Source organism: Pyrus communis, chromosome 13 (assembly GCF_041283825.1).
Source record: "Pyrus communis isolate YQ-2024b chromosome 13, ASM4128382v1, whole genome shotgun sequence".
NCBI lineage: Eukaryota > Viridiplantae > Streptophyta > Magnoliopsida > Rosales > Rosaceae > Pyrus > Pyrus communis.
In genome coordinates, this window is record NC_142577.1 from 20761532 (window position 1) to 20783881 (window position 22350).

The 22350-nt window shown below is 36.8% G+C and overlaps 5 protein-coding genes and 1 pseudogene across 5 annotated transcripts; 3 read left to right on the forward strand and 3 right to left on the reverse strand.

Annotated features, from left to right (window-relative positions):
• Window positions 1–4743: 4743 nt before the first annotated feature.
• On the forward strand, window positions 4744–5825 carry LOC148691926 (uncharacterized). The gene is made up of 2 exons (XM_088683587.1): window positions 4744–4812; window positions 4956–5825. Exons 1-2 carry the CDS (start codon window positions 4758–4760, stop codon window positions 5609–5611), a joined length of 711 nt encoding a protein of 236 aa, XP_088539713.1. The 5' UTR covers window positions 4744–4757; the 3' UTR covers window positions 5612–5825.
• A 658-nt stretch (window positions 5826–6483) lies between these two features.
• On the reverse strand, window positions 6484–10484 carry LOC137738031 (putative protein phosphatase 2C 40). The gene is made up of 4 exons (XM_068477633.2): window positions 10056–10484; window positions 7866–9050; window positions 7423–7687; window positions 6484–6757 (listed from the first exon to the last, which is right to left on the reverse strand). Exons 2-4 carry the CDS (start codon window positions 9045–9047, stop codon window positions 6630–6632), a joined length of 1575 nt encoding a protein of 524 aa, XP_068333734.2. The 5' UTR covers window positions 9048–9050; window positions 10056–10484; the 3' UTR covers window positions 6484–6629.
• Window positions 10485–12598: 2114 nt separating this feature from the next.
• On the reverse strand, window positions 12599–15518 carry LOC137737648 (threonyl and alanyl tRNA synthetase second additional domain-containing protein). The gene is made up of 8 exons (XM_068477190.2): window positions 15249–15518; window positions 14974–15120; window positions 14730–14842; window positions 14440–14532; window positions 13333–13435; window positions 13174–13248; window positions 12952–13047; window positions 12599–12809 (listed from the first exon to the last, which is right to left on the reverse strand). Exons 1-8 carry the CDS (start codon window positions 15339–15341, stop codon window positions 12753–12755), a joined length of 777 nt encoding a protein of 258 aa, XP_068333291.2. The 5' UTR covers window positions 15342–15518; the 3' UTR covers window positions 12599–12752.
• A 682-nt stretch (window positions 15519–16200) lies between these two features.
• LOC137736182 (putative F-box protein At1g67623) lies at window positions 16201–17266 on the forward strand (annotated as a pseudogene).
• A 261-nt stretch (window positions 17267–17527) lies between these two features.
• Window positions 17528–18921, reverse strand: LOC137736928 (small ribosomal subunit protein eS21y). The gene is made up of 4 exons (XM_068476252.2): window positions 18790–18921; window positions 18616–18687; window positions 18382–18514; window positions 17528–17805 (listed from the first exon to the last, which is right to left on the reverse strand). Exons 2-4 carry the CDS (start codon window positions 18663–18665, stop codon window positions 17743–17745), a joined length of 246 nt encoding a protein of 81 aa, XP_068332353.1. The 5' UTR covers window positions 18666–18687; window positions 18790–18921; the 3' UTR covers window positions 17528–17742.
• Window positions 18922–21014: 2093 nt separating this feature from the next.
• Window positions 21015–21591, forward strand: LOC137736719 (rapid alkalinization factor). Its single transcript, XM_068475957.2, has one exon. It carries the CDS (start codon window positions 21070–21072, stop codon window positions 21448–21450), a length of 381 nt encoding a protein of 126 aa, XP_068332058.2. The 5' UTR covers window positions 21015–21069; the 3' UTR covers window positions 21451–21591.
• Window positions 21592–22350: the final 759 nt, after the last annotated feature.

A 22350-nucleotide genomic window follows, 5' to 3' on the forward strand; every position in this document is an offset into this window, starting at 1 on the left:
CAATTCAAGTTTGCAATGAATTCCAACTTTGGATCCTCTTCGGATTCCAACTACGGGTCCTCATCCAATTCCAAATTGGAAGAAAATTGGGCGCAAATGAGACGAGAAGATGAGGAGTCTGATGAAAAAGTTCAAGTAAGGCGCAACAAACAAAACAGAGCAGTAGCCATGGTGTGTCAACCAACTGAGGAACAACCTCAATAAGGTGGCTTTATTGCTGGCCGCTCTTACAAACCACAAAACAGAGCGATGCCACATGCTAATTTGATGAACAGCTACTTCAACCCCAACTCGGTGTACACATAAGAGGATTGTAGACGTCGTTTTCGAATGAGGCGTCATGTCTTCGAGCGTTTACTTCGTCATGTCTTGCAGGTCAATCCATACTTTCGACAAAAGCGGGACAGAGCAGGCCGCCCTAGTTTCTCACCTCATCAGAAGGTTACTGTTGTACTCCGAATGATGGCTTATGGCTCCCCAGCTGATTCGATGGATGAAACCCATGGTATGTCTGAGTCTACATGCTTTGATACTCTTGAACAATTTTGTGACACAATTGTTCAGGTTTACAAAGACGAGTACCTCCGCGAGCCAAATCAAGAAGATCTGAATCGGCTCCTTCGCAAAGCTGAAGACCATGGGTTTCCGGGCATGATAGGGTCATTAGACTGCATGCATTGGGATTGGAAAAATTGTCCCATCGGATGGTAAGAAGGTTTTAGCAAAAGGTCGAGAAAGTCAATTGTTGTGTTAGAGGCGGTTGCCTTATATGACACATGGGTCTGACATGCTTTCTTTGGAGTCCCTGGATCCCAAAATGACGTTACAGTTCTTGGGCATTCACCCCTCTTCAATAACTTGACGGAAGGTAAAGCACCTCAACTTGACTACTACATCAACAACCGTCAATACAATATGGGATATTACTTGGCAAATAACATCTACCCAAAGTGGGTGACACTTGTCCAAGCAACTTCAAACCCTATGAATGACGCAGAAAAGTTGTTTACCTTACACCAAGAGGCATACCGGAAAGATGTTGAGAGAGCTTTCGATATTCTACAAGCATGGTGGAAGATCATTAGAGAACCGGTAAGAGGGTGGAGTTGAGAAAATTTGGACTCCATCATGATGTCTTGCATCACATTACACAATATGATAATGGAGGATGAGCGAGATGGGTATATTGATGGAGAGTCCGATGACGACCAAGAAGATCCAAATAGGTCAAGAATGGCTCGTGCAAAAATATATGATGGGACTAATTTGTCTTTCAATCCAAGAACTGGTAGTATCTCTATAAATGAGTACATGATGAGCTATAAAATGATACGTTCTCGTGCCACAAACAAGTACCTACAACAAGATCTTGTTGCACATCTTTGGGCCAAAAGAAGCATGGAGTAGGCGTTTAAGTTTTATGTTGTTAAATGTTTTTAAAAATATTGTTTAAGTTTTATGTTGTTAAATGTTTTTTTTATATTGTATAATTTGTATGTTGGTTAATGTTATTTAATGTTGTTTCATGTTACTTAATTTAATTTAATGTTGTATAATGGCTTAGGAAGTTATAAGAAAAAAATATATAATTTAAAAAATATATGAAACAAATTTTGTGAAATAGAAGTTATAGGAAAAATTTTGTAAATAAAAAATAATAATAAAATTGTAAAAAAAAAAAAAAAAAATCAAATGCAACGGCTAGCTGATGTCAGCTAGCTGTTGCATTTGAATTTTAGCTTAAGGATTGACAGGAATAATGATTTTTCTGGCCAGCCCTCCAGCCCTTTCAGATTCCGTGGGGCCCTCTCAGATTTCACGAGCCCTCTGACCCAACCCTTGGTTGAAGACGATTTTCAAGCTATTTTTGACCTTCTGGACCCTTCGATTGGAGATGGCCTAAGGTGGTTAAAGGTAGTGGCAACTCTTAATGTGACTAACAAATTTCGTACTCTAAGTAAGTAATCATTTGAATTGGCATCTACCCAAAAAATAATGGGTACTGCTATTCACACATCAATTTTTATCTTTTATATATCCCTCTCAATTTTCGATCATCAAATCGTATGAATTAAAGAAGATCAATAAACAAAAATTAATAAGAATATGTAAGAAGTAAAATGAAGTGTGTGAATTACATGACCCAAAATAAAAGTGTCGGGGACATGCAAATGTCTTCCGTCATCATTAATGCATGGAGAGAGTCTTGTCGTAATGATATGATCAGCCTCATTGATCAGCAAACTACATTTTCCAAGGATTTAGGTGCCCTTAATGAATCGAATATGGGGTTTGTTGCGATGTTTATGATCCAAATAATTAAAGAGTTCTGGTCTGCAGGGGTAATTTTTGCATGGTGGATTTTGAGTTGTATTATTACTGCACATTTAAATCTTCATTTATTTAAAGGATGTAGTCAAACCAAGATTTTAAAGGATTTTAAAAATGATAGATTTTATGGGATTTAAAAGGATTAAAGACTCTTACAAAATTCATATAGATTTTAAAGAATTTGAATGGATTGTGGTGGAAGGATTTTGAAATTCCACAAAATCCACAATTCATTAAAATCCTCCAAAATCTTAATTATTTAAATACACATAAATTTGAATGGATTTTAAAATCCTTTAAAATCTTTTAATTGACTACATCTAGATTTAAATGGATTCTAAAATCCTTTAAAATCTTTTAATTGACTACACTAAGATTTTAAAGTCTTTTAAAATCCTCTCAAATCTGAGTTTGACTACAACCCCCCCTTAGTACACGTCATATATCATAATACAACAGAATTTTTGCATGTTTTATCATCTTTAATTGCAGTTTTTAATTATTCTTTACTTTTGACCAAAAAAAATCCTTTACTTCATTTTTGTTTATTTCAATTTATAATTATAGTGTTTTTTAATATTTATACATATATTCTCTACCTCTTTATAGACTTAATCATAAGTTAAAGCAAGATTAGACTTTTTTAATTACTCTTGTTTAGGAATTGGATCCCATTCGGATCCATTTTGTGGGGATCCTAGGAATCCCCACACCTTAACTATTCATCATGTATCATACGGTTAGAAAATCTCTATATCAAATAAACACAAATAGTATCTGATAAAAACAAAGTGGATCCAAAGTGGAAAGTAGAAAATCTCTATATCAATTTAATTATTTATTTCTTGTTTTATTTATTGACAGACATAGTTAATTATAAAATTTAAATGGTAATTTCACGCCCTAAATAATTAAACGTACCAATAGATGATATTAGAGTTGAGGAAAACTTCAAGTTCAAAAAAGAACAGGATACGCTAGGGGGATCGTATTGTACCACCCTTTTAACATATGAAAAATAGAGTTTACCAATACAAGTAAGTTACATATCAATATAAGAGATGACATTACGCGATCTATTAAAATGTGATCTCCTTAATATTTTCCGTGTTAATTTATTAACATTCAAAGATGACTTCATGTTATACTACAACAGCATAAGTATGGTTGGTTTCCAGGGATAATGAAAATGGAGCAGCTTTTTCTTTTTCTGTGTCAATTTGTTTTATCTGTAATTGACTGAAACGAATTGTCCATGTCCTCTGCTAGGTTAAGTGCCCATCAAGCAAGCTCAACTTTAATATATGAAGTGGGAAAGTTTCTATTTATTACTTTGGGGCTTCTGTGTATCCAAACCTGTTGTATGTATACTGCCTCTTTGTACTCCAAAGGTCAAACTAATCTACTTTTTATTATTTTTATTTATTTATTATATTCGTTTCATGAGGGTTTTGGTTGTTTGGGAGAGAAAGGCCTGAACTTGAATTCAATGTCCTTGGGAAGCAACGGATTTATCATTGAGAATTTGAGACCTCTCACAAATGTGACTTGTGATCCACAAGGCCTCTAGTTTGGGTTAAGATGTTGTTTGGAATAAGTTACATCATAATCCAATTCGATCTGATTAAACTTTTAAGCGTAACTGTCACACCGTCACGTGATGTTATCAGTTCACAATCAACCATGTCAATCCATTATAATGAATGGAAGTGACTGTCACATAATTCTTGTTATAATGTGGTATAAATATGTGGTCTCTCTACCATTACTCTTATTACAATGGATGACCATCACACCTAAAATCTCATTAAATTGCACATCACTTGTTTTTTTTAATATACAATGATATATTGCAGTAGTGGTTCGGTTAAGTCACACAGTAAAGCAACAATAATAACTTAGTACTCACTTACAATCAAACTTAAAATTTCTCACATACAAGTGAAGAAAAATATCACTAGATCGTAACATTATTGACAATTGTTCGACATTGTTTTAGTTTTTGAGATCAGTATGATTAACACACCTTAATTACTACTTCCCCCATAAATCATCAAAGGATCATTAATTGTAGTCAAATATTACATCATTTTTTTGGTTGAAAAAGAGCAGGAACTTTGATAGCTGCGCACTCGCTCTCCTCCGCATACTTGTGTTTTATATTACACTCCCATCTCTCCTCTCACTCACATTCACCCCTCTTCACTGTTTTACCTTCATTTTATACCTCTGGTATTTGCTCTCTCTCTCTCTCTCTCTCTCTCTCTCTCTCTCTCATGGCTTCTCAACAAGAACCTCTCAAATATCAGGTACACAAACAAGACACATTGCTCTTCTTTCTCTAACTAACTTGCTACTGTTCTACTTCATAATTTTTTACACCATTTTCGCTGTTTTTTCTTCAGACATGGATCTTGAGAGTTCCCATGCACTGTGAAGGTTGCAAGAGGAAGGTCAAAAAAGTTTTACAAAGAACTGATGGTACAAAATTAATTACCTTTTTTTTTTGTGGTAAAATACATTTTAGTCGCTGTGTTTCTCCTCGACTTTAACTTTGATCACTGTATTTTAATTTTTTTTTTTTCAATTTAGTCACTGTATTTTTACTAAAACTTTTATTGCAGGTGTTTACACCACAGCTATTGACTCACAGCAAAACAAAGTAACTGTCACTGGAAACGTCGGCATTCAGACCCTCATCAAGAAGCTGGCCAGAAAAGCAGGCAAGCAAGCAGATGAATGGCCGGAAAAGCTCACCGGAAAAGAGAACAAGTCGGAGAAATGCAAGAACAAGGAGAAACAGAAAGTCCCAAACCAACAAAGTGTAGAGAAAGTTGAAGTCCACAAGCTTACCACTGCTCAAAACAGAGCAAGTACTACTACTGAAACCGACCCAAGTAAGTTTCCCGGCGAAACTTCGGGGAATAAGGCCACCGGAGGCGGCGGGTCTCCGGCCGTGGAGGTTCCGATCAGTGAAAGTGAGAAGAGTGTGAGCAGCAAAAAGAATAAGGGGAAGGGCCCAAAAGATGATGAGAGTGGTTCAGCAGGCTCTAGTGCACCAGCATGCATAGGATCTCAACCAGTAGATCCAGTTGATCTCTTCCGTACACGCCAGATGGCATATATGTACCCGCTGGCTCCTTATCATTGTTATGTTCCATCGTCACCGTACACGTGTGCACCAACTGGTCATCAAGAGGCTGATGGGATGAAGGCAACACATCTGGAGAGTTTGCAGGTTTTCAGTGATGAAAACCCTAATGCATGTTTTATCATGTGAGGTTTGAGTTGCCAAAAATCAAGATCTAACGGCTAAAACATACCACAACGTAGTAGAATTTTCAATTGTAGTGAGGAGGAAATAAGAGAATATTAGAGTTGAGAACAAGTAGGGGACGTTTGGAATTCCATTAACATGACTAATGTTGTTTGTGAACAAAGAATCATTTATGCTTAATTGTTTAGACATGCTTCTGTAAGGACTAAAAATGCATTCAAATAATCAAAAGCGCTTTTGATAACAGTTAAAAAGTGTTTTTGAGTTATAAGAATGTGATTTTCAATAACAGTTAAAAAGTGTTTTTGAGTTATAAGAATGTGATTTTCAAGAAACGTTCAAATTTTTTCTAGGAAGCACGAGAACTTTTCATAGAAACTTTAGCTTTGCTCAATTCGAATAAAAGCGTTTGTATTGAAAGCGTTTATGTTGAAAGTGATCATGAACATAAGTGCTTCTTACAAAAGCATTCTCAAATTTGCTCATAGGGTTCCTTGTGAAGTTGGGAAAGAATAGAAGAAAGAATAGAATCCAATCACTGTATTGATTCCCATCTGAAACTGCAATTGACATTCTTAAGAAAAAGCTCAGGTCAAAAAAAGAGCAACCCATCTTTATTCCTCAGTAGCTGCCAGAACATGTTCTTTTCTTTTTTTTTTGGTTGAATGCTAGAAAAACATTCTTTAATTATCAGCAAAAAAATAACAAAAACAGCGATCCCAAGGCAACAAGGCTTTCTGCTTTGTTATAATCTTGTAAAAATTGCCAAAATTGCAAAAAAAAAAAAATAAATATAATTTATTTGCCCTTCTTGAACAAGCCTCTTAAAGGATAATAAAGATATGTAATTTGCAGACGAATGCAATGAAGCAGTCTTTTGCCAAGCAAAACTTGATAAACTATAAACATTATTATAGAGCAGGAGCAAAGTATATCTCTGACATCCAACTATATACAATTTGGAACCTAAAACTAGACTGCCAGAAATATTAAACATTCTATTGCACCACAAAAAATAATCTTACACGCAAGTTGACGCCCTTGTCGTGCGCTGATTTGTACCGAGAATAATCACCATTACTGTTACATCGTCGTGATACTTCCTCCGCCTTCCTGCTGGAATGTTCATGAGTTCTTCCATACTGAAACCTGCAACGAAAGTATTAAGGACTGGGCAAACAAAAACTATGCAAAAAGACAAGTTATTCTGTCAGATAAAATAAAATGTAACCAACCCTGTGGTGGGATTTCCTATTTGAAGACTTCAGAATACCATACTTTAGAGAAAAATGTGTATGCATGCCTTAGGGTGTGCTGTGGTGGGCGGAATGTATATATTGATATCATCCAAGTTAAACTTGGTCTTGAAATGTTTCAATTTCGGGATCAAAACTGGAGTTTTGTTCACCCATCACCAAAAAGTATTTTCTATTTACAATTAAGAGGAGAACATTATAGGAGAAGTTAACAAACGACAACAAATCAAACTGAAACTACTTATTTTAAACTGAAAGATCTGTTATCTTTCAACAAACGCAAGATGCCATATGGTAATAATACCGCATAGGCCATAGAAGCAGGGCCTACGAAGCAGAGAAACGAAAGGGAGAGAACTAAGAGCACACAACATGGAGGGTGAGCGTAGCCTTCTCCAATAACAAATCAATTGCTTTTCTATCTTGGTTAATCTGATCAAGGGTTAGTTATACATGCTTCTGTGTTTAATAAAGGTAGCCGAAATGAAACAAAGCAAACTTGTAGGGGATATGGATGGAATGACAACAAAATCTCCACATGATATAAAAAATGTCTACCTGCAGAATTGGCTGCTCTTACTACAAGCTGCTCAAGCAGAAACTTAGCTGGATCACCGGAGGGGTTGCTCAAGATATAGGAGTGGACAAGCTTTACTGCCTCGTCATTGGTAAAAAAGTCAAACAAGCCATCACTACCAAGTACTACAAAGCAATCAGATATTGATATTCTATGCACATTCAACGATGGTTGAGTGGAAACATATGGTGGGCTTATAAGGTTACGAACTTGAAGAATTCCCATCAATGCATCATTCAGGTTTTTCTGCACAAAAGTGAAAAGAAAAGAGATTCAGTAAAATCCACTAATGGAAAATATATTGATTATGAAGAAGGGGCATAAGATATAAACACACCAGATAATGTCAGTTTATCTATAAAAAAAACTTCTTTTTAACCTACTTGGTGTTGGTACATAATTGTTAAACAATAAGAGTGACCACCTTTTTCAAGTAACCAACTCCAAAAGCTCGAGTGACCTTCAATTTCCCTTTTACTTTTCCAGCCACGACGGTCATGGGATCGTCAGGATGTTCACACAAAACTCGCATTCTTTCACTTTCGTCATCAACTGTATGACTATCAGTGAGCTGGATAGCTTTTAACCTCTCACTCCGACTCATTAAATAACCATCACCATATGTTGCCAATACAGCTCGGCTGTCACCTAAATTTAGTGTGTACAAATCCTTCCCATGTAGAAGCACAACTAAAACACAAGACCCAACAGAAACTAAATCTGGGCGATCCACCATTTCCTGGTCAACCATGTACAGAAAATCATTCTCAGCCTGACTAAGAGCTCCTTGGAGACTATCAAGCACCCTGTGCCTAAATGAATCAGTTGATGTTTTTACTTTAGCACATGGAGCATTCTCAGAGATATGGTCAACACTTGAATCCTTTTGTGTATAAATTCTGGATGAAAATCTTTCGTTGCTGATAGTATTTCTACCATCTCCTATACATGGAAGGGACCCATCTATATCTGGAGCATTAGAAGTTTTGATGGATTCCTGACTTGATTCCCAGTCTAATGAATTAAAGTGAAATACGATGGTTTCATACAGTGTCCCAGCCAGAAAATCAGCTGCGTCTCTTCCATTGAAACCATCATAAATTGCACAAAAGAGCCACTCATTTTCTTCAGAACAAACAGCTTGAACCCTGTCTTCACCAGCAGCTCCACCCGCCACTTGTACTTCCATACCATTAAGAAAACCTTCATTTCTGGAAGGACTCGTGGTTTTCATTAAGTAAGAATCAGAATCAGGCGTAGACGGACTGCAACTTAAGTTTGACATACTACTCTGAAGAGAAGATGATAATATATCCAACCTCGACATAGCTGGTGAAGAGGGAACTCTACGAAATGAATTAGGAGAGTCCCAACTAGGAAGTATTTCTACCCCTATCAAACCATTGCAGATATTTGTGTTTGCCAGAGTGGCATTTGCTCCTATTGCAGCACCAGACAAGCAAGAGAAACTACTGTTCCTTCGGAGTTCAGGCAAGGTTTCATATTCATCGGAATCCTCACAAAAACTGCCTCTGTTGCTATTGCATTGATAGCCAAAGCTTACTTTTAGTTCTCCTTTAGTTTTAACCATAGTCTCTCCTCGCATGATCTACAGATGAAAACATACAAAATACAAACATCTTGGTTATTCATTAACTCAAATGTTTGCAACGTGACAACTTGGAATTGATTTGGTTATCGTTATTGCACGAATACCATTTTTTTTTCAAATATGAACTTATAATTCATAACTGTACCGCTGTTTTTCAAAGTGTGTCATTATAGCGTTCAATGGTGAAACATTGGAACTATTGAAAATCAGTTGATATAACTACAAAATAAAACAGTAAAAATACAGCTTCTCAACTCCAAATTCTTTTATTTATGACAATGATGTAAAAAGTGTGCGCCTTTGATTGGATGTGTGAGAGAGCAAAACGCCAAAAGAGAAATTTTCCTAGCTATATGCCACAAGAATGCATACATCTCCAAGTTCAATGATCAATACTAATAATTCAAATGCTTATCCACAACAAGAAAACAGACACAGAGAAAAATAAATTGAGCTGATCAACTAAACATGAAGCTTATGGGGGCTAATAGCTTGTGGTGAAGAACACTACTCTGTCCCCTTACGTAAACTTGACGATCAGAGAAAACAGAAGGAAACTTAAAAGTTAGAACCAGGGGCAGTGTGACCGGCCCGTTGCATGCAAGTTCGAATCCTGCCCCCCCCCCCCCCCCCCCCCCACCCTATAGATTAGACTAGTTTAGAATAGAATATCGCCTTGTGAAAAAAGAAAAAAGAACTTAGAGCTTAAGGAAATTAGATAAAAAAATTACGATAATTCGAAAACAAATAGCAATCATAATATCATTCTATCCTCATTACTCCATCGAAAGATAAATAATTGGCAATAAATATACGGTTCCAAAAGTGATTCTTTGCATTTCAGACGCAATAAAAAGGGTGAAACAATAAGCAAATTCAATCAAATAAAAGGTTCAGAAACGTAGAGAATATGGTTCAAACACAACCCAATAAACATTAGTGAAATTGCAATACATTATCGAAGAAAAACACGAAGAATCGGAGCTGGGATTGAAAACCCACCTGGGTTTGTTGGTGTTCTTCAACAAAGAGGCCTCCAGAAGAGCAATGGAAGCAAACCCAGAATGCAGCTAGTGCTATACAACGTATATATATATAGGTGTATATATAAAAAGAGTGATGGAAGTGATAAAGGGTATGTCTTTGGAAAGAGCAGATCTGAGAGAAGGAGAGAGACCGACAGAGAGAGAGAGAGAGAGAGAGAGAGAGAGAGAGAGAGAGGTGAGTGGAGTGGAGAATCTGTATCTGGGTGGTACATAAAACGGGGGAGGTGGAGATGGAGGTGGAGGGAGAAGAAAGGGAATGGGGAAAATGGATGGTGAGGAAGGGGTATATGTTGAAATGAGCGGAATTTGTTTGGCTGGCGTTCTGGCTTTTTGTCTATTCCTCCTCTTACCGGTAATGCCGTTTTCCAAGTTCCATTTCAACTCTATCATTATCAAAATTTTTATCATGCTTATTATATTATTCCTTTCTTAACCCTGAAAAAAAATCAAAAATCTTCATCTTCCAAATAAATAAAAACAAAAATTATCATATAAGTCATATAATTAGCAACAATAATTCCATTAAGGAGGTATTGTGTGGGTGAATCGACACATAGTATTACTAATTCACTAAATTCATAATAATATTATCATTATCGGATGATATTATTGTATTTTAATGTTGTATTATTTGACAAGTGATATATGTGTATTATGTCAATTAGTAATGTCATCGCATTAAATGTTGATATTATGTTCTGCCCACATTATGCGTTACAAGATAATCTCCGTACTAAAGTGTACTTTGAAACACTTGATAACAATATTTCCACTTGTGACATATTTACTTAATAGAAATGAAAAGTAAAAATTCGGAAAATTTAGTAATAAAGCAAGGAAAGAAAATCTAATTAAAACCAACTAATTCTCTTCGTTAATTTGATACATGATTTTCATGTATTGGATTACGGGTTTGAACCGAAAAACTAAATATTTTTTTCTTCTATTTCTATATATGTAGTAAACCCAAGAAAAAACTAATACTTTGATGATTTCAATACTCATATTTTAGAAAATAAACTCAAGAATCATAATAATTCCAATTCTCATTACCTGTACGTGAACAGTTGAGTAATGATACACTTACCATCAATTTGTACTATTGCTCTTATAGAGGTAGGGCCTAACAACACAAAGGTTCCATCTTTATTAGAGAGATAATATAAATGATGGTATAAATAGACGATAAGAATAACATTTTTGGAATATGTCAGTTGATAAGATAATCTACGATAAATTACAGGAAAAGAATAAAAACTTGAGTGAAGAAAAGGGAGCACATTACTCAAACCAACTTAATTAAAGCTCACATCTACATAAGTAACCTGTCATTGACCTATAAATTATAATGCTTTAGTTGGCCTAGCCCTAGGAACACATGGAAACTGCAAGTGAGGTATTTTGTAATTATAATTTTACGAATTAATAATTTAATTGGGCGGATGAAAATATTTTCTTATTTTTATATTTATTTTTTTAACAAATGATAAAATAAGCTACATTAAATATATTTAAACTACAAAAATATAATTCAAACACAAGTTGTAAAAAGATAAATACACTACTTTAACCAAATTGGTTAAGCCAAGTTGAAATATATAACTTGTGTCCTTGTTTTGCTCTTTGTTTTTTTTTTTTTTTTCATATATAACAAATGTCAACGAAGGTCTCCATCACATGATCTATTTTGGCTGTGTTAATAGGTCATCAGATGTCATGTTAATGAAGGTTGGCCTTAAACCCTAACGAGAAGCCACATTTCAACCGAAAAGATATGAAGCCAAAGAAAATAAGAGCCAACAGAAACTTTTTCTAACTGTCACCTGTGTTAAGCTAAGTTGCCTAAAACAAGGTGTTTATCTTTTGAGCTCAAATTCAAATCTTCATCCTTATAAATTAGATGAATTCAACGTAATTGTCCTATCGCTTATCAAAAGAAACTTTTTGATCGAAACAAAAGTGTAATCCAAATTTATGTACAATTCCAATAATTTTGTAGGAAAACTAATAAAAATAGCTTGAAAACTTTGAGTTTTAACAATAAGGACAAAGTAAAAGGTAAAATGAACAGTACCATGATTAACATTTTAATGTAAAAATATAGTTTTTCGTTAAAATAAACAAAAGCTTTTCTTTAAATTTCCTTAATTTTGTGGCGAATAGTGACTGGGTTCGTCATTTTGTATGAAAATTTTCATGCATTTTTAGATGTCGACTGTGGACCACACACGTATGGCATCTCCTGGTACACCCCGCAGGCATTGCGATTTCCGGCTGCCGGATGAAAGCTTCGAGTCTTAAACGGAACTTCAAACCAGGAAATCCGAATGAGGATGGTGTCGCCTTCGACTCATCCGTCCAAACGAGACAAACTGCACTCCTTGTCTATGCATGTGGAGTGTCGATGGAGTTTCTCTATATATAATAATTAAGCGGCGACCGTTTAATTAAATACTGAATACATCTTGTACACAATACAAACAAATTACAACCAGTGACTCACTAATCGTAAAATCCTTTTAAAGCCCGAAAATTTTATAGTTTTACAAGAACATTCTATAATAAAAGTTATATAAATTGTCAATTTTTACACAATGATGCAGATCTTTGTATCAATGAGAGCAAAATATTACATCAAGAATTAGGACCCGAGTCACCCGATATTGTAAAAGACCTTTGTCGATCCTTTCTTTGTCCGTAGTTGAGTAACCTGAACAAGTAGTAAAAGACCTCACTTGAATAAGAGTACACCAACAGATTCTTTCTTGAAGCACTCACTTCATCCTACTAATTTTGCGAAAAATTTGGGACATCAATCAGTTCATAAGAAAACTGAAGCAAATGGATCTTACCGTAATGCTCTTGATCTCTGATATATCAGAAACATGGGTACCGCCACACGGGCAGCCAAGGCTGTCCCCTAGCTTCACAATGCGAGGAGTGCTGTCCTGCAAGAGATCAGAGATGCAAAAAAGTAAATGCAGTTGAAGTTAGTACTCGACAATTTTCAGCACTAAAGTTTGAAGGGTCCAATATGAGCATGTATTGAAAACAGGTCTAGTGTAAGGAATAACCTTTGCAATATAATCGGGAAGGCAATCACCACACAGCTTACACGCTTCTTCATATGGTAACAAGGCAGCAGAAACCTTACAAAAATATGGTAACGGATTAGATCTAACACCCCATACCAAGCATGCAACTTTAGATAAATCCTAAATATTGCAACTCACTTTTCCTCCTCTCGATATTAACGCATTAGCTTCTACCTCCAACTCCTTTCGCTTACTTTCTGTATCTTTTTGTGGAACTGTGCCCTTATATTCCACATATGGCCTGGAAATATTATAAATTTAGAAGTACTAATTCAGAAGGATATGCAAACAACAACATCGTGTCTCAAAGACCAAAAACTGTTCACATCTCAGAATACTGAGGCTGGCAATGAACTAATTTAAATTTGAGAAGAATTGGTGAAGATGTGTTGCTTCAATCTGAAGCATGTGTCATCGACTCATCGCTTATGCCACTGCTGGTTTTTTTGTATGGCTTATCTGTTTTGGGGTAAAAGCTTATCCGATATACAATAGTGGCCTCATGTGTCCTACAAGACAACTCCACTGGATCCTCAATCCAAAGGAACACTATTGACCTAATTGGCTCTAAGTAGCGCATTTATTTGGTGGCTTATATTGGGCCCCATAACCCTTTCCACTAGAAGCACATAACATACAGGAGACTTTATGGAGAAGGTTTGGAGGCCTACATAAGGCAGCTGCTGCCCAAGACAATTGGGTGGGGGTGATCTCGGCTACAATCAAATCATCGTGTTTACATGTGTGACTGTTATCAGCCCGTCTACATATGTCGATTGGAATTCATGCGTCAACAACATAAAAGTTCCTAGTGTTCATTCATGGGATGGTGAAAAGTTTTCACTTTGAAGCCCACGAAGACTGATCATTGTGCTGTTTTCCACAGAAAGATTGACTCGTGGAAAGTTGAAGTACAAGTGAGTGATTACTACACTCAAAAGGAAGGATCATTGTGCTGTTATGTTAAAAAAAAATCCTGGCAGCTCACATTAAACATATCTAAATTAAGAGTGATCGTGTCTTTTCTGTTTTGTTTATTTTAAGATAACTACAAAAAATTTCAATATAAATTGCACAACAAAGAAACTCAATTGCCAAGAAACGAGGATTGAGGAAAAAATTAGAAACAAGATTCTTGCCAACTAATCGTTTAGTTCCCTGATATTAACAGAAGATTTTGCAACAAGAAACATACCTACACTTTGTAATCTAGGCTTAGAGCAATAAAGCAGAAATAAATCATACCCCTGAGGGAAATGGTAGCCTTTGGTTGGCTCTAAATCACCCAATCCCACATTTCTCATACATGTATCCAGCAAATGCCCAGCTGAGTGAAGCCTGCACATAAACAATTCCACAACATTCAAAATATAGAACACGAAACAGCAAGTAAGCAAACCATCTTTGGAATTTTTTGGCCGAAAATCGAACTTGGTTTTGGTTATACAATAAATGCTCAATCAAAGAACAAGTTGAGCAACTTAATTATAAATATAAACAATCAAATGATCCGATTTCTTCGAGTAGATGCGTACCTAGCATTAAGCCTGCGCCTAGACTCATCCACACACAACAGCACCTCTTTCCCTTTCTCGAATTTCGACTCCGATTCCTCACCGGAATTTTCAATGAAACCGTAGTGGTAAACCTAATCAAAATCAAGTGAAACACCAATCATAGACATTAATTTTTTATTTTCTAATCAAATATTTGAAAATTATAGAGAGAGAGAGAGAGAGAGAGAGAGAGAGAGATCATATCAACAATTTGATTACTTACTATGCCGTCTCTGGACCGCACATCTTCTACTACGAATTTGACGCCGGAATCGGAAACGGCGACGAAGCCGGTGTCGGCAGGTTGCCCGCCACCTTGGGGATAGAAGATCGTCCGGTCCAATACCAAGGCGATTCGTCCATCTTCCCCCTTTCAAACAACAAAGCACACGGTAAAATCCAATTAGGGATTGCATTAATTTTCTGGCAGTATTTTCTCGGGAAACAAACAGAATAGAAAGGAAAGGAACAAAGAGTGTGAAGTGAAAAGCAACTGACTTTAGATACGGATAGCAACGTGGCGGTGGATTGGAGCTTCCACATGTCGTCGAAGTAATCAAGCTTCGTGGAGCCCGAGCTGCTCGAATCCATGGCTGCCGGCGAATGCCGATTTGAACACTGAGCCGCCGCGGCGTTCGGAACTCGTAAGCAGTTGGGTGGCGCTGGCGGCTCTAGTAGTCCACGGCCTAAAATACAATGCCCTGTGCCGAATTTTGAAATTTTTTCCTTTTTTGAAACTTTGACCTTTTAGTTACGTTTACGCAACGCAATCTATTCCCATGAAGAAATTACTGTGTTAATGAGACCTGTTATTTAATGCGCACGTGCTATAATAACAAAAGATGGTTTGAAGACTGTTAATAAAACATTACTCATATCGTCACGTATTTTAATTGTTAGATTTGATTTTTAACTATTAGCATCATTAGAAAAAATTTATATACCATCTTCCTTTTCACCCTTATTTGTTGAGAAATTTTTTTTATTCTATTGTCGATTTAGAGCAACACCCTTGAGATTGTGAATGTATTGCCGTATACGACCAGTCGGAAGGGAAGAATTTTTCTAATTTGTCGCACTTGTCCAACCTTGGCACCTTTTTTCCAGTAAAGATTTGTGACCACCAGGTTTACAATTTTATGCCACATCACACGAGGGCCTGCAGTACCAAAAAGGATATGTTCTAGCTATTTGCTTGAAGCATTTTTCTATGGTTGATGGTTTGAGTTTTTCATGGTCGAAAATTTCTAATTGAAGTGCGTCTCGTTCGCAACTGATGCTAGCATATATTTATAATAAAAAAAGCATTATTTATGAAGTATGCTAGTTTTATCAAGACGCGTTTGTAGTTTAACTCATTGATTAGTATTCGCTTGGAGTAATTCGAATTTGAAATTTTTTCTTATGCCAAGTATCACTTTCTTTTTTTCTTTTATTGATGTTAGGCGAAATGAGTGTAGAAAGGAGAGGCAATGACCATTATGACCTTGAGTAAGTAATAGTATTGTGACTTCGTTTTTGGTTTTCTAATTATACATTGCATGCTCTTTGTACAAATTTCTTAACGTGTAAAAGTCTACAATACCAATTCATGCATGTTGAAGCCATGTCTTAAGTAGTAACAAAATTAGATAGAACATCTTTAGCAGTGTTTTTGTCTTTCTTACATTTCATCTTTAGTCAGATCATATGGGCGTTCACACTATTTCACAATGACAATCACATTATTTAATTGCTTCTTGTACCTGCAAAGCAAACTGATTTCGTTTTGTCCTTCCCAAGTTCTTGAGGCTTCGGCTTCTGCTTTTCAGGTACTTTTCACTAGGGTTTTTGTATTCTAATTTTTTGGGTTGTACCTCAGATTATCTATATATATTTCTTCTTATTTTTAATCTTAATGTACTTTTAAGCTTGGCAAAAGTAAGATACAAAACGTAGAGAAGCTTTTTTTTTTTGGTTCAATACCTAGAAGGCTTTTGTTCAGGCATCATCAATGGCCTCTCACAATATCAATGAAGAAAGCATGAAACGCCTCATCGTCCATACAGTCTCTTCCAAACGAGCTTTTTGTCGAAGACTCGCGAAGGTTGCTGTGCGCTCTTTCGATGATGTTTACTCGGCCAAGTTAAGTTGCAAGAATTTCAACAAAAGCGCTCAGGACAATCAAATATTGGAGGAGGTCAACATCAGCAAGATCTCGCTGGTTTCTTGGCGCGAAAGGAAAAAACTCTCCCGATCTGGAACACTGCAGGGATCGCGGCAATGTCAGGGACTTGTATAGGCAAGGGATGTGCGACCTCTTCACAGGAAAGAGAACAGAACTCGAAATCAAGTCTCTAAAGAGAACGGCCTCAAAGGGTTACATAGAAGCAACCTACGTGTACAGCACGATCTTGGTGCATTATGGGGTCGATTTCAGGCAGAAAGGCCTCAAGCTTCTGCACTCGCTCAACCGCCACAAATCGAAAGGGTTGAGCGAAACAGAATCCAGAGAGGAAATGTTCCGTAACTATTGATAAAACATTGCGTATTATTCTACGCATTGACAATTCACACGAGTCTTGACAAAGTTAATGACAATTCACAAGTGAGGGGGATCTAAACTTGTGTTACTTGCTAGAGAAGGCAATACCCACAGAACATAATCCATGTCGATGCCCATAGGAGTCAGAGAAATATTGGGGTCACTAGATCAAAGCATGTATTGTCCTGGATTTCATCAGAGGTCAATTTTTGACATAGATGATAAGATAATCATGCAAATTCAGTGGAAATAATTTTATGAAACCAGAAATATAATTAAGGTACTCAACGAGTAGAAGTTTCACTACTTAATCGTCAAAAGAACAGCCCATTTCAAGAACACCAAAAGGTTGGGAACTACTTGCAACGTTCAAGTACTAATTGAATAAGAAAAAACCCTCAACATCACATAATTTAGTTCAGAAATTAAACAACTCATCCCCATTAACTGAAGAAGAATCATCTCTTTCTACTGTTTAACTTCGGTTTTCTTCTTCTGCCAGAGACGGTCCAAACCACTGTCGGCCTCTCCCTACAAAACAAAAGAAAGCACAAGAAATCAGAGCACAACAGATGGAATACCAATATTGCAAATGACCGATACGAAATTATAAGAGGATGCTAATTATCATTTGAGAACAACTGAAAACCTAATAAAAAACCATTAGTAACCCAATATTTTTGAGTTTGACTGTAGGCGTCAATATGATTTTGTTTAAAATTTATCAGTAATCGAACAATTTCCAAAACTGTAGTAGCACTTGTGTCCCGATACGATAAAAAATGATAGCTGAATAAAAAGTGATTGTTTCGGCACAGTTAAGGATTTACAACCGCAGCAAGACTTATTCGATGTGTGACTTGTATGTTATTTTCTCCGTTGTGGGGTTCAAATCCAGCCTCTGAATTCATGTACTTTGTAATATAGCTTAAGAATGCAGTCTTACAAAGCCAACGACAGAACCAAATGAGACTAACCCAACAGAAAACACACAAATATAATCAATTTCCGCAACCGTTGTACACATTCTTATCACCCAATACATTCACAAATGCCCAATAAAAGCACAAATATTAACACAGTACAACGAGGGAAAGAAGGCAAAACCTGAGCACGGACGTAGCCGCAGAGAGCGAAGGTGGAGCACTGGCCAGTGTAGATGCCATGCTCATCCAAATGCCCAATGTTAATCTGAACAGACGCGTGGTCCTTGGAGGTGATCAGCCTGTTCGTCGCCGAGCTACATCCAAACAAACACCACAAAATTTAACCCTAAAATCCCAATCCCAAAAACAAAACAGTCGCACAAAATAAAATCGCCCATTAGATTCGAATGGGTACCATTTCCTCGGGATGTAGAGCTCGGTGATGATTCCCTCCTCGTTTTGCATCTTGGCGGTCGAGATTATAACCCTAGAAACAAAACCCACAAAACACAGAAACGGATGTCAGAATTTATCGAATCAGCGAGGATTAGAATACTCGGAATGGAAGGAGGAGAGGAGAAATCTATACCTTTGGGGAAGTCGGAGTGGTGGCGGCAACTGCTGGAAGTGAGAAGCGCTGCGTTTTTTAGGGTTTCTGATAGCTTTTATACGAATGAGGAGTGCGACCGTGATAACTATAAAACTGGGCCTATCAGATGAACCCAATTAGCCCAAATAATTATATGCCACGGTAATATGGCGCGTACTGTTCTGGACCCGTTACTGGATGGTCAGCTTTTTAGCCCATTTAGGAAGGCATGAGGATTGGGACTATTTTTGGACTTTGGGCTAGACTGGTGACGTAAGAGCCGACACAGTGTGTTAAGACGCTTCAATTATGTACTTGGAAGGGTTAAAGACTTTTTAGGCACTGTGTTTTGGAAGAGAATTTTGTGTACGATGCGGTCTCTCTTAATTACGAGGGAATAAGCGCGGGTTCCGTTAAGGGATATGTTGGGTCCCAACCTCTTAGGACCCTACCAAAAAGGGGAAACGGCTCGAAAGGTCCTTTGGGAACTCTATGACAGTCTGGTACGAGCCTCAATAGAGTTTATTAATTGTTCGATGAAATGCATGCCTGATACTTCTCAACAAGGCTCAACAAAGTGATGCTCAACAGAGCTCGACAGATGTCGCTGGACCTCGACATCATTGCTTAGCATAGGTCGACGAGCCTCATCGGCATAGCTCGGAAAATGTCGATACGTCCACCACCTAACACAATTTGGCAAAAGTCACATTCGATCCTCTAAAAGAAGTTTTGAACTTTTACACTAGGACCTATTTTGGCCACAAAGGTGGGACCACGAGTATAGACAAATAAATTGGAATACATCGAGCCTTTTTCGTGTGTTGCACACAGACACGTGGTCTGATGAACGAAACCTTAGAACTTTTTTCCTTGTTTTGCCAGTTAAGCTTGGCACGTAGTTGTAGACTCGAAGTGGTTTACAAGCTTTTTTTTTTTTTTTTTTTTTTTTTTATTAAGAAATAACTGGTGGTAAGTTACGGTTATTCATTCTTTTTGGAGGTCAGAAAGACACACAAAAACATTTCATCCTCTTCTTGACCATAAGTGTAGCTTCCACAAGTTTGGTTTACAAGCGTGTTGGGTTCAGTCCTTGGATTTGCAGCAATCAAACTAAGCATTTGAAAGATTTTACATTCGACAAGAAAAAAAAAAAAAAAAGGATTTTACAAATTCTCCAACAACCCGATGCACTAACTCAAGTGGGAGAGAAAGTGATTTCCTTTTACAATGTCAAGGGGGAATGAATTTACTTTGCACTTTACCTAAATCATCCTCCACTCTTTTAACTGCAAATGTAATTTTCACGATGAAAAAGGGTAAAATGATTTTGATATGTGAATATTCAACTATAAATTAATTCTTTAAGCACTTATACTCAGGTTTGATTATTCAATATGAGATACTCTCATCATGCCTCTTAATATGTGATTTCGTGAGTGACATTGGAGCACGTGTAGCAATTTGGCCGGCCGCATATATAACATACTCTTATGTACTGTTAGAATGAGCATTGAACTCAAAGTAAAGTGACAATGGTTGTAGATGTCTCGGAGATTTTAAACACAAAAGACTTCCACGTCTAATATGAAATACTCTTAATATATCATCTCATGTGTGTTGTCTTGTAAACCTAACACACTTGTTCAATATTATTAGTTGACGTCGAAGCACGTATTTTTTATCCGACCTAACAGTCCATTTAGTACGAATTTACAATGTTATTGTTAGTTAGAAATAATATAAATGTGTTTATCAAAAAAGGAAGAATATGAATGTCAGTTTGAAGAAGTTGAGATTCCACTATAAAATTAATTGACAATATTGGTAGTTGTCGAACTCCTTATAAACTCTTGTTAGGTTTCTCTTTCTACCAATGTGAGATTTTTTACCTTCACATTCTCACACATCCTCTCACGTGTGACGAATTTTCAAGCCAAATACGTGAACAACATGAATTGGATGACATAAGACATGCATGACCGTTAAGCTTTACACATGAATCAATATATTCTGATATCACGAACAAATTGAGGTTGTAACGTTATTATTTTTGTTTAATCATGACAGCTCCCAAAGATAAAGCGTGATTAGTGGATGTCCATAAAGTCATTGGCATTCTTAAACTTGAAGGCAAAGACGGTAAAGTGGCATATCACTGTAAATAATCCCAAAACAAGTGGCATTTCCTCTCCAAAGGTCACTTATAAGGCCAAACCACTCCACAAACCCAGTTCCTCTAAAAAAGTTCATATTTTAGACAAAAACCCCAAAAAAAAAATGGGAAGCTCAAGAACAAGAACTCCATCACTCTTTGGCTGCATCTTAATCTGTGCAATCCTGGCCGCCCATTTGGTAGCGATTGCTTCGGCCGTTGATTTCAGCGGCGGCCACCAGCTGGGCGAGTTGAGCTGGGGTTCGATGAGATCGGCGGCTGGGGGACTGATAGGTGACGAGGACGAGGATGCGGAGATGCTGATGGACTCGGAGATCAACCGGCGCATCTTAGCCTGGAGGAGGAGGTACATTAGCTACGGTGCGCTGAGGAGGAACACTGTACCCTGCTCGCGGCGTGGCGCGTCCTACTACAACTGCCGACCCGGGGCTCAGGCAAATCCCTACCGTCGCGGCTGTAGCGCCATTACTCGCTGCAGGCGCTAATTTCAATTTTTATTTTTTTAAATTTAATTTCCACCTCCTTTTTAATTATAAAAAAATTATATTATTTACGGTCTAGTGAGTGATTGTGTGTTATATACCTGAAAAGATTTTAATAAATGTTGTAATATTGTTGCTCTTCCATTTTTGTATTTTTTTTTATTTATGATTATTTGTGATGAAAATAAGAGGAAATAATAATAATATTATTATTATTTGTGATAAAAATCCAGATTCCAGAAAACGTGTAAATGGGTTGTAAAGGGTACTTGCGGGATGTGACATTTGTTGGGTGCGTGTGCGTGTGATCTGTATCTCTGCGGTGTACAACTGTCTTGCTATAGTGCAAACAAGACCATACAGCATGATTGGATTTTAAAGCAAATGAAATTTAGATGCAAAATTTTAATTTCGGCTGTGGCTGTTTTGTGGGATATTTCTTTTGGTGTGGCCGGTCGTATAATTATGTGTTACGGGATACGAAAGATATATACATTGGGGATTGTTATTAGCATTCTAAAAATCTCATTCTACACTTCAAACTTTTTATATTAGGAAAGAAAAATACACTTAGGAGGAGTATACACTTAGGAGGAGTATAGAATGAAATTTTTGAAATGCCAATAACACTTCCCTACATATATGATTATATATAGTTATGTACGACTGGTGAGGCCGTGGTGTAGTAGATTTTCTCTTCTTTAGTGGGGTGGTAGCCTATGGGATTGAAATTATGAGAAACTAACAAATTTGGGTGGATATTAATCTAAAGGTCGATACTTTGTGGAAAGTAATACAACCTTCACCGAAAAATAAATTTATTTGTTCATACCACACGATTTGACTTCATTTATTCATATAGTTAGTTATCAAGAGAACAAAAACAAACAAATAATTAGTTAT

Excerpts from the sequence above, each read along its gene's own strand:
- LOC137737648 (XM_068477190.2), bottom strand. The coding sequence starts at position 15,341 with ATGGATTCGAGCAGCTCGGGCTCCACGAAGCTTGATTACTTCGACGAC. Across the intron at positions 15,121-15,248 it reads CGTTGCTATCCGTATCTAAA|GGGGAAGATGGACGAATCGC; the intron begins GTCAGTTGCTTT and ends GTTGTTTGAAAG. Across the intron at positions 13,048-13,173 it reads TTCCCGATTATATTGCAAAG|GACAGCACTCCTCGCATTGT; the intron begins GTTATTCCTTAC and ends GATCTCTTGCAG.
- LOC137736928 (XM_068476252.2), bottom strand. The coding sequence starts at position 18,665 with ATGCAAAACGAGGAGGGAATCATCACCGAGCTCTACATCCCGAGGAAA. Across the intron at positions 18,515-18,615 it reads CTCTACATCCCGAGGAAATG|CTCGGCGACGAACAGGCTGA; the intron begins GTACCCATTCGA and ends GTTTGGATGTAG. Across the intron at positions 17,806-18,381 it reads GCGGCTACGTCCGTGCTCAG|GGAGAGGCCGACAGTGGTTT; the intron begins GTTTTGCCTTCT and ends TTTGTTTTGTAG.
- LOC137736719 (XM_068475957.2), top strand. The coding sequence starts at position 21,070 with ATGGGAAGCTCAAGAACAAGAACTCCATCACTCTTTGGCTGCATCTTA.
- LOC148691926 (XM_088683587.1), top strand. The coding sequence starts at position 4,758 with ATGCACTGTGAAGGTTGCAAGAGGAAGGTCAAAAAAGTTTTACAAAGA. Across the intron at positions 4,813-4,955 it reads AGTTTTACAAAGAACTGATG|GTGTTTACACCACAGCTATT; the intron begins GTACAAAATTAA and ends CTTTTATTGCAG.
- LOC137738031 (XM_068477633.2), bottom strand. The coding sequence starts at position 9,047 with ATGCGAGGAGAGACTATGGTTAAAACTAAAGGAGAACTAAAAGTAAGC. Across the intron at positions 7,688-7,865 it reads GAGTTGGTTACTTGAAAAAG|AAAAACCTGAATGATGCATT; the intron begins GTGGTCACTCTT and ends ACTTTTGTGCAG. Across the intron at positions 6,758-7,422 it reads AAGAGCAGCCAATTCTGCAG|GTTTCAGTATGGAAGAACTC; the intron begins GTAGACATTTTT and ends CTTTCGTTGCAG.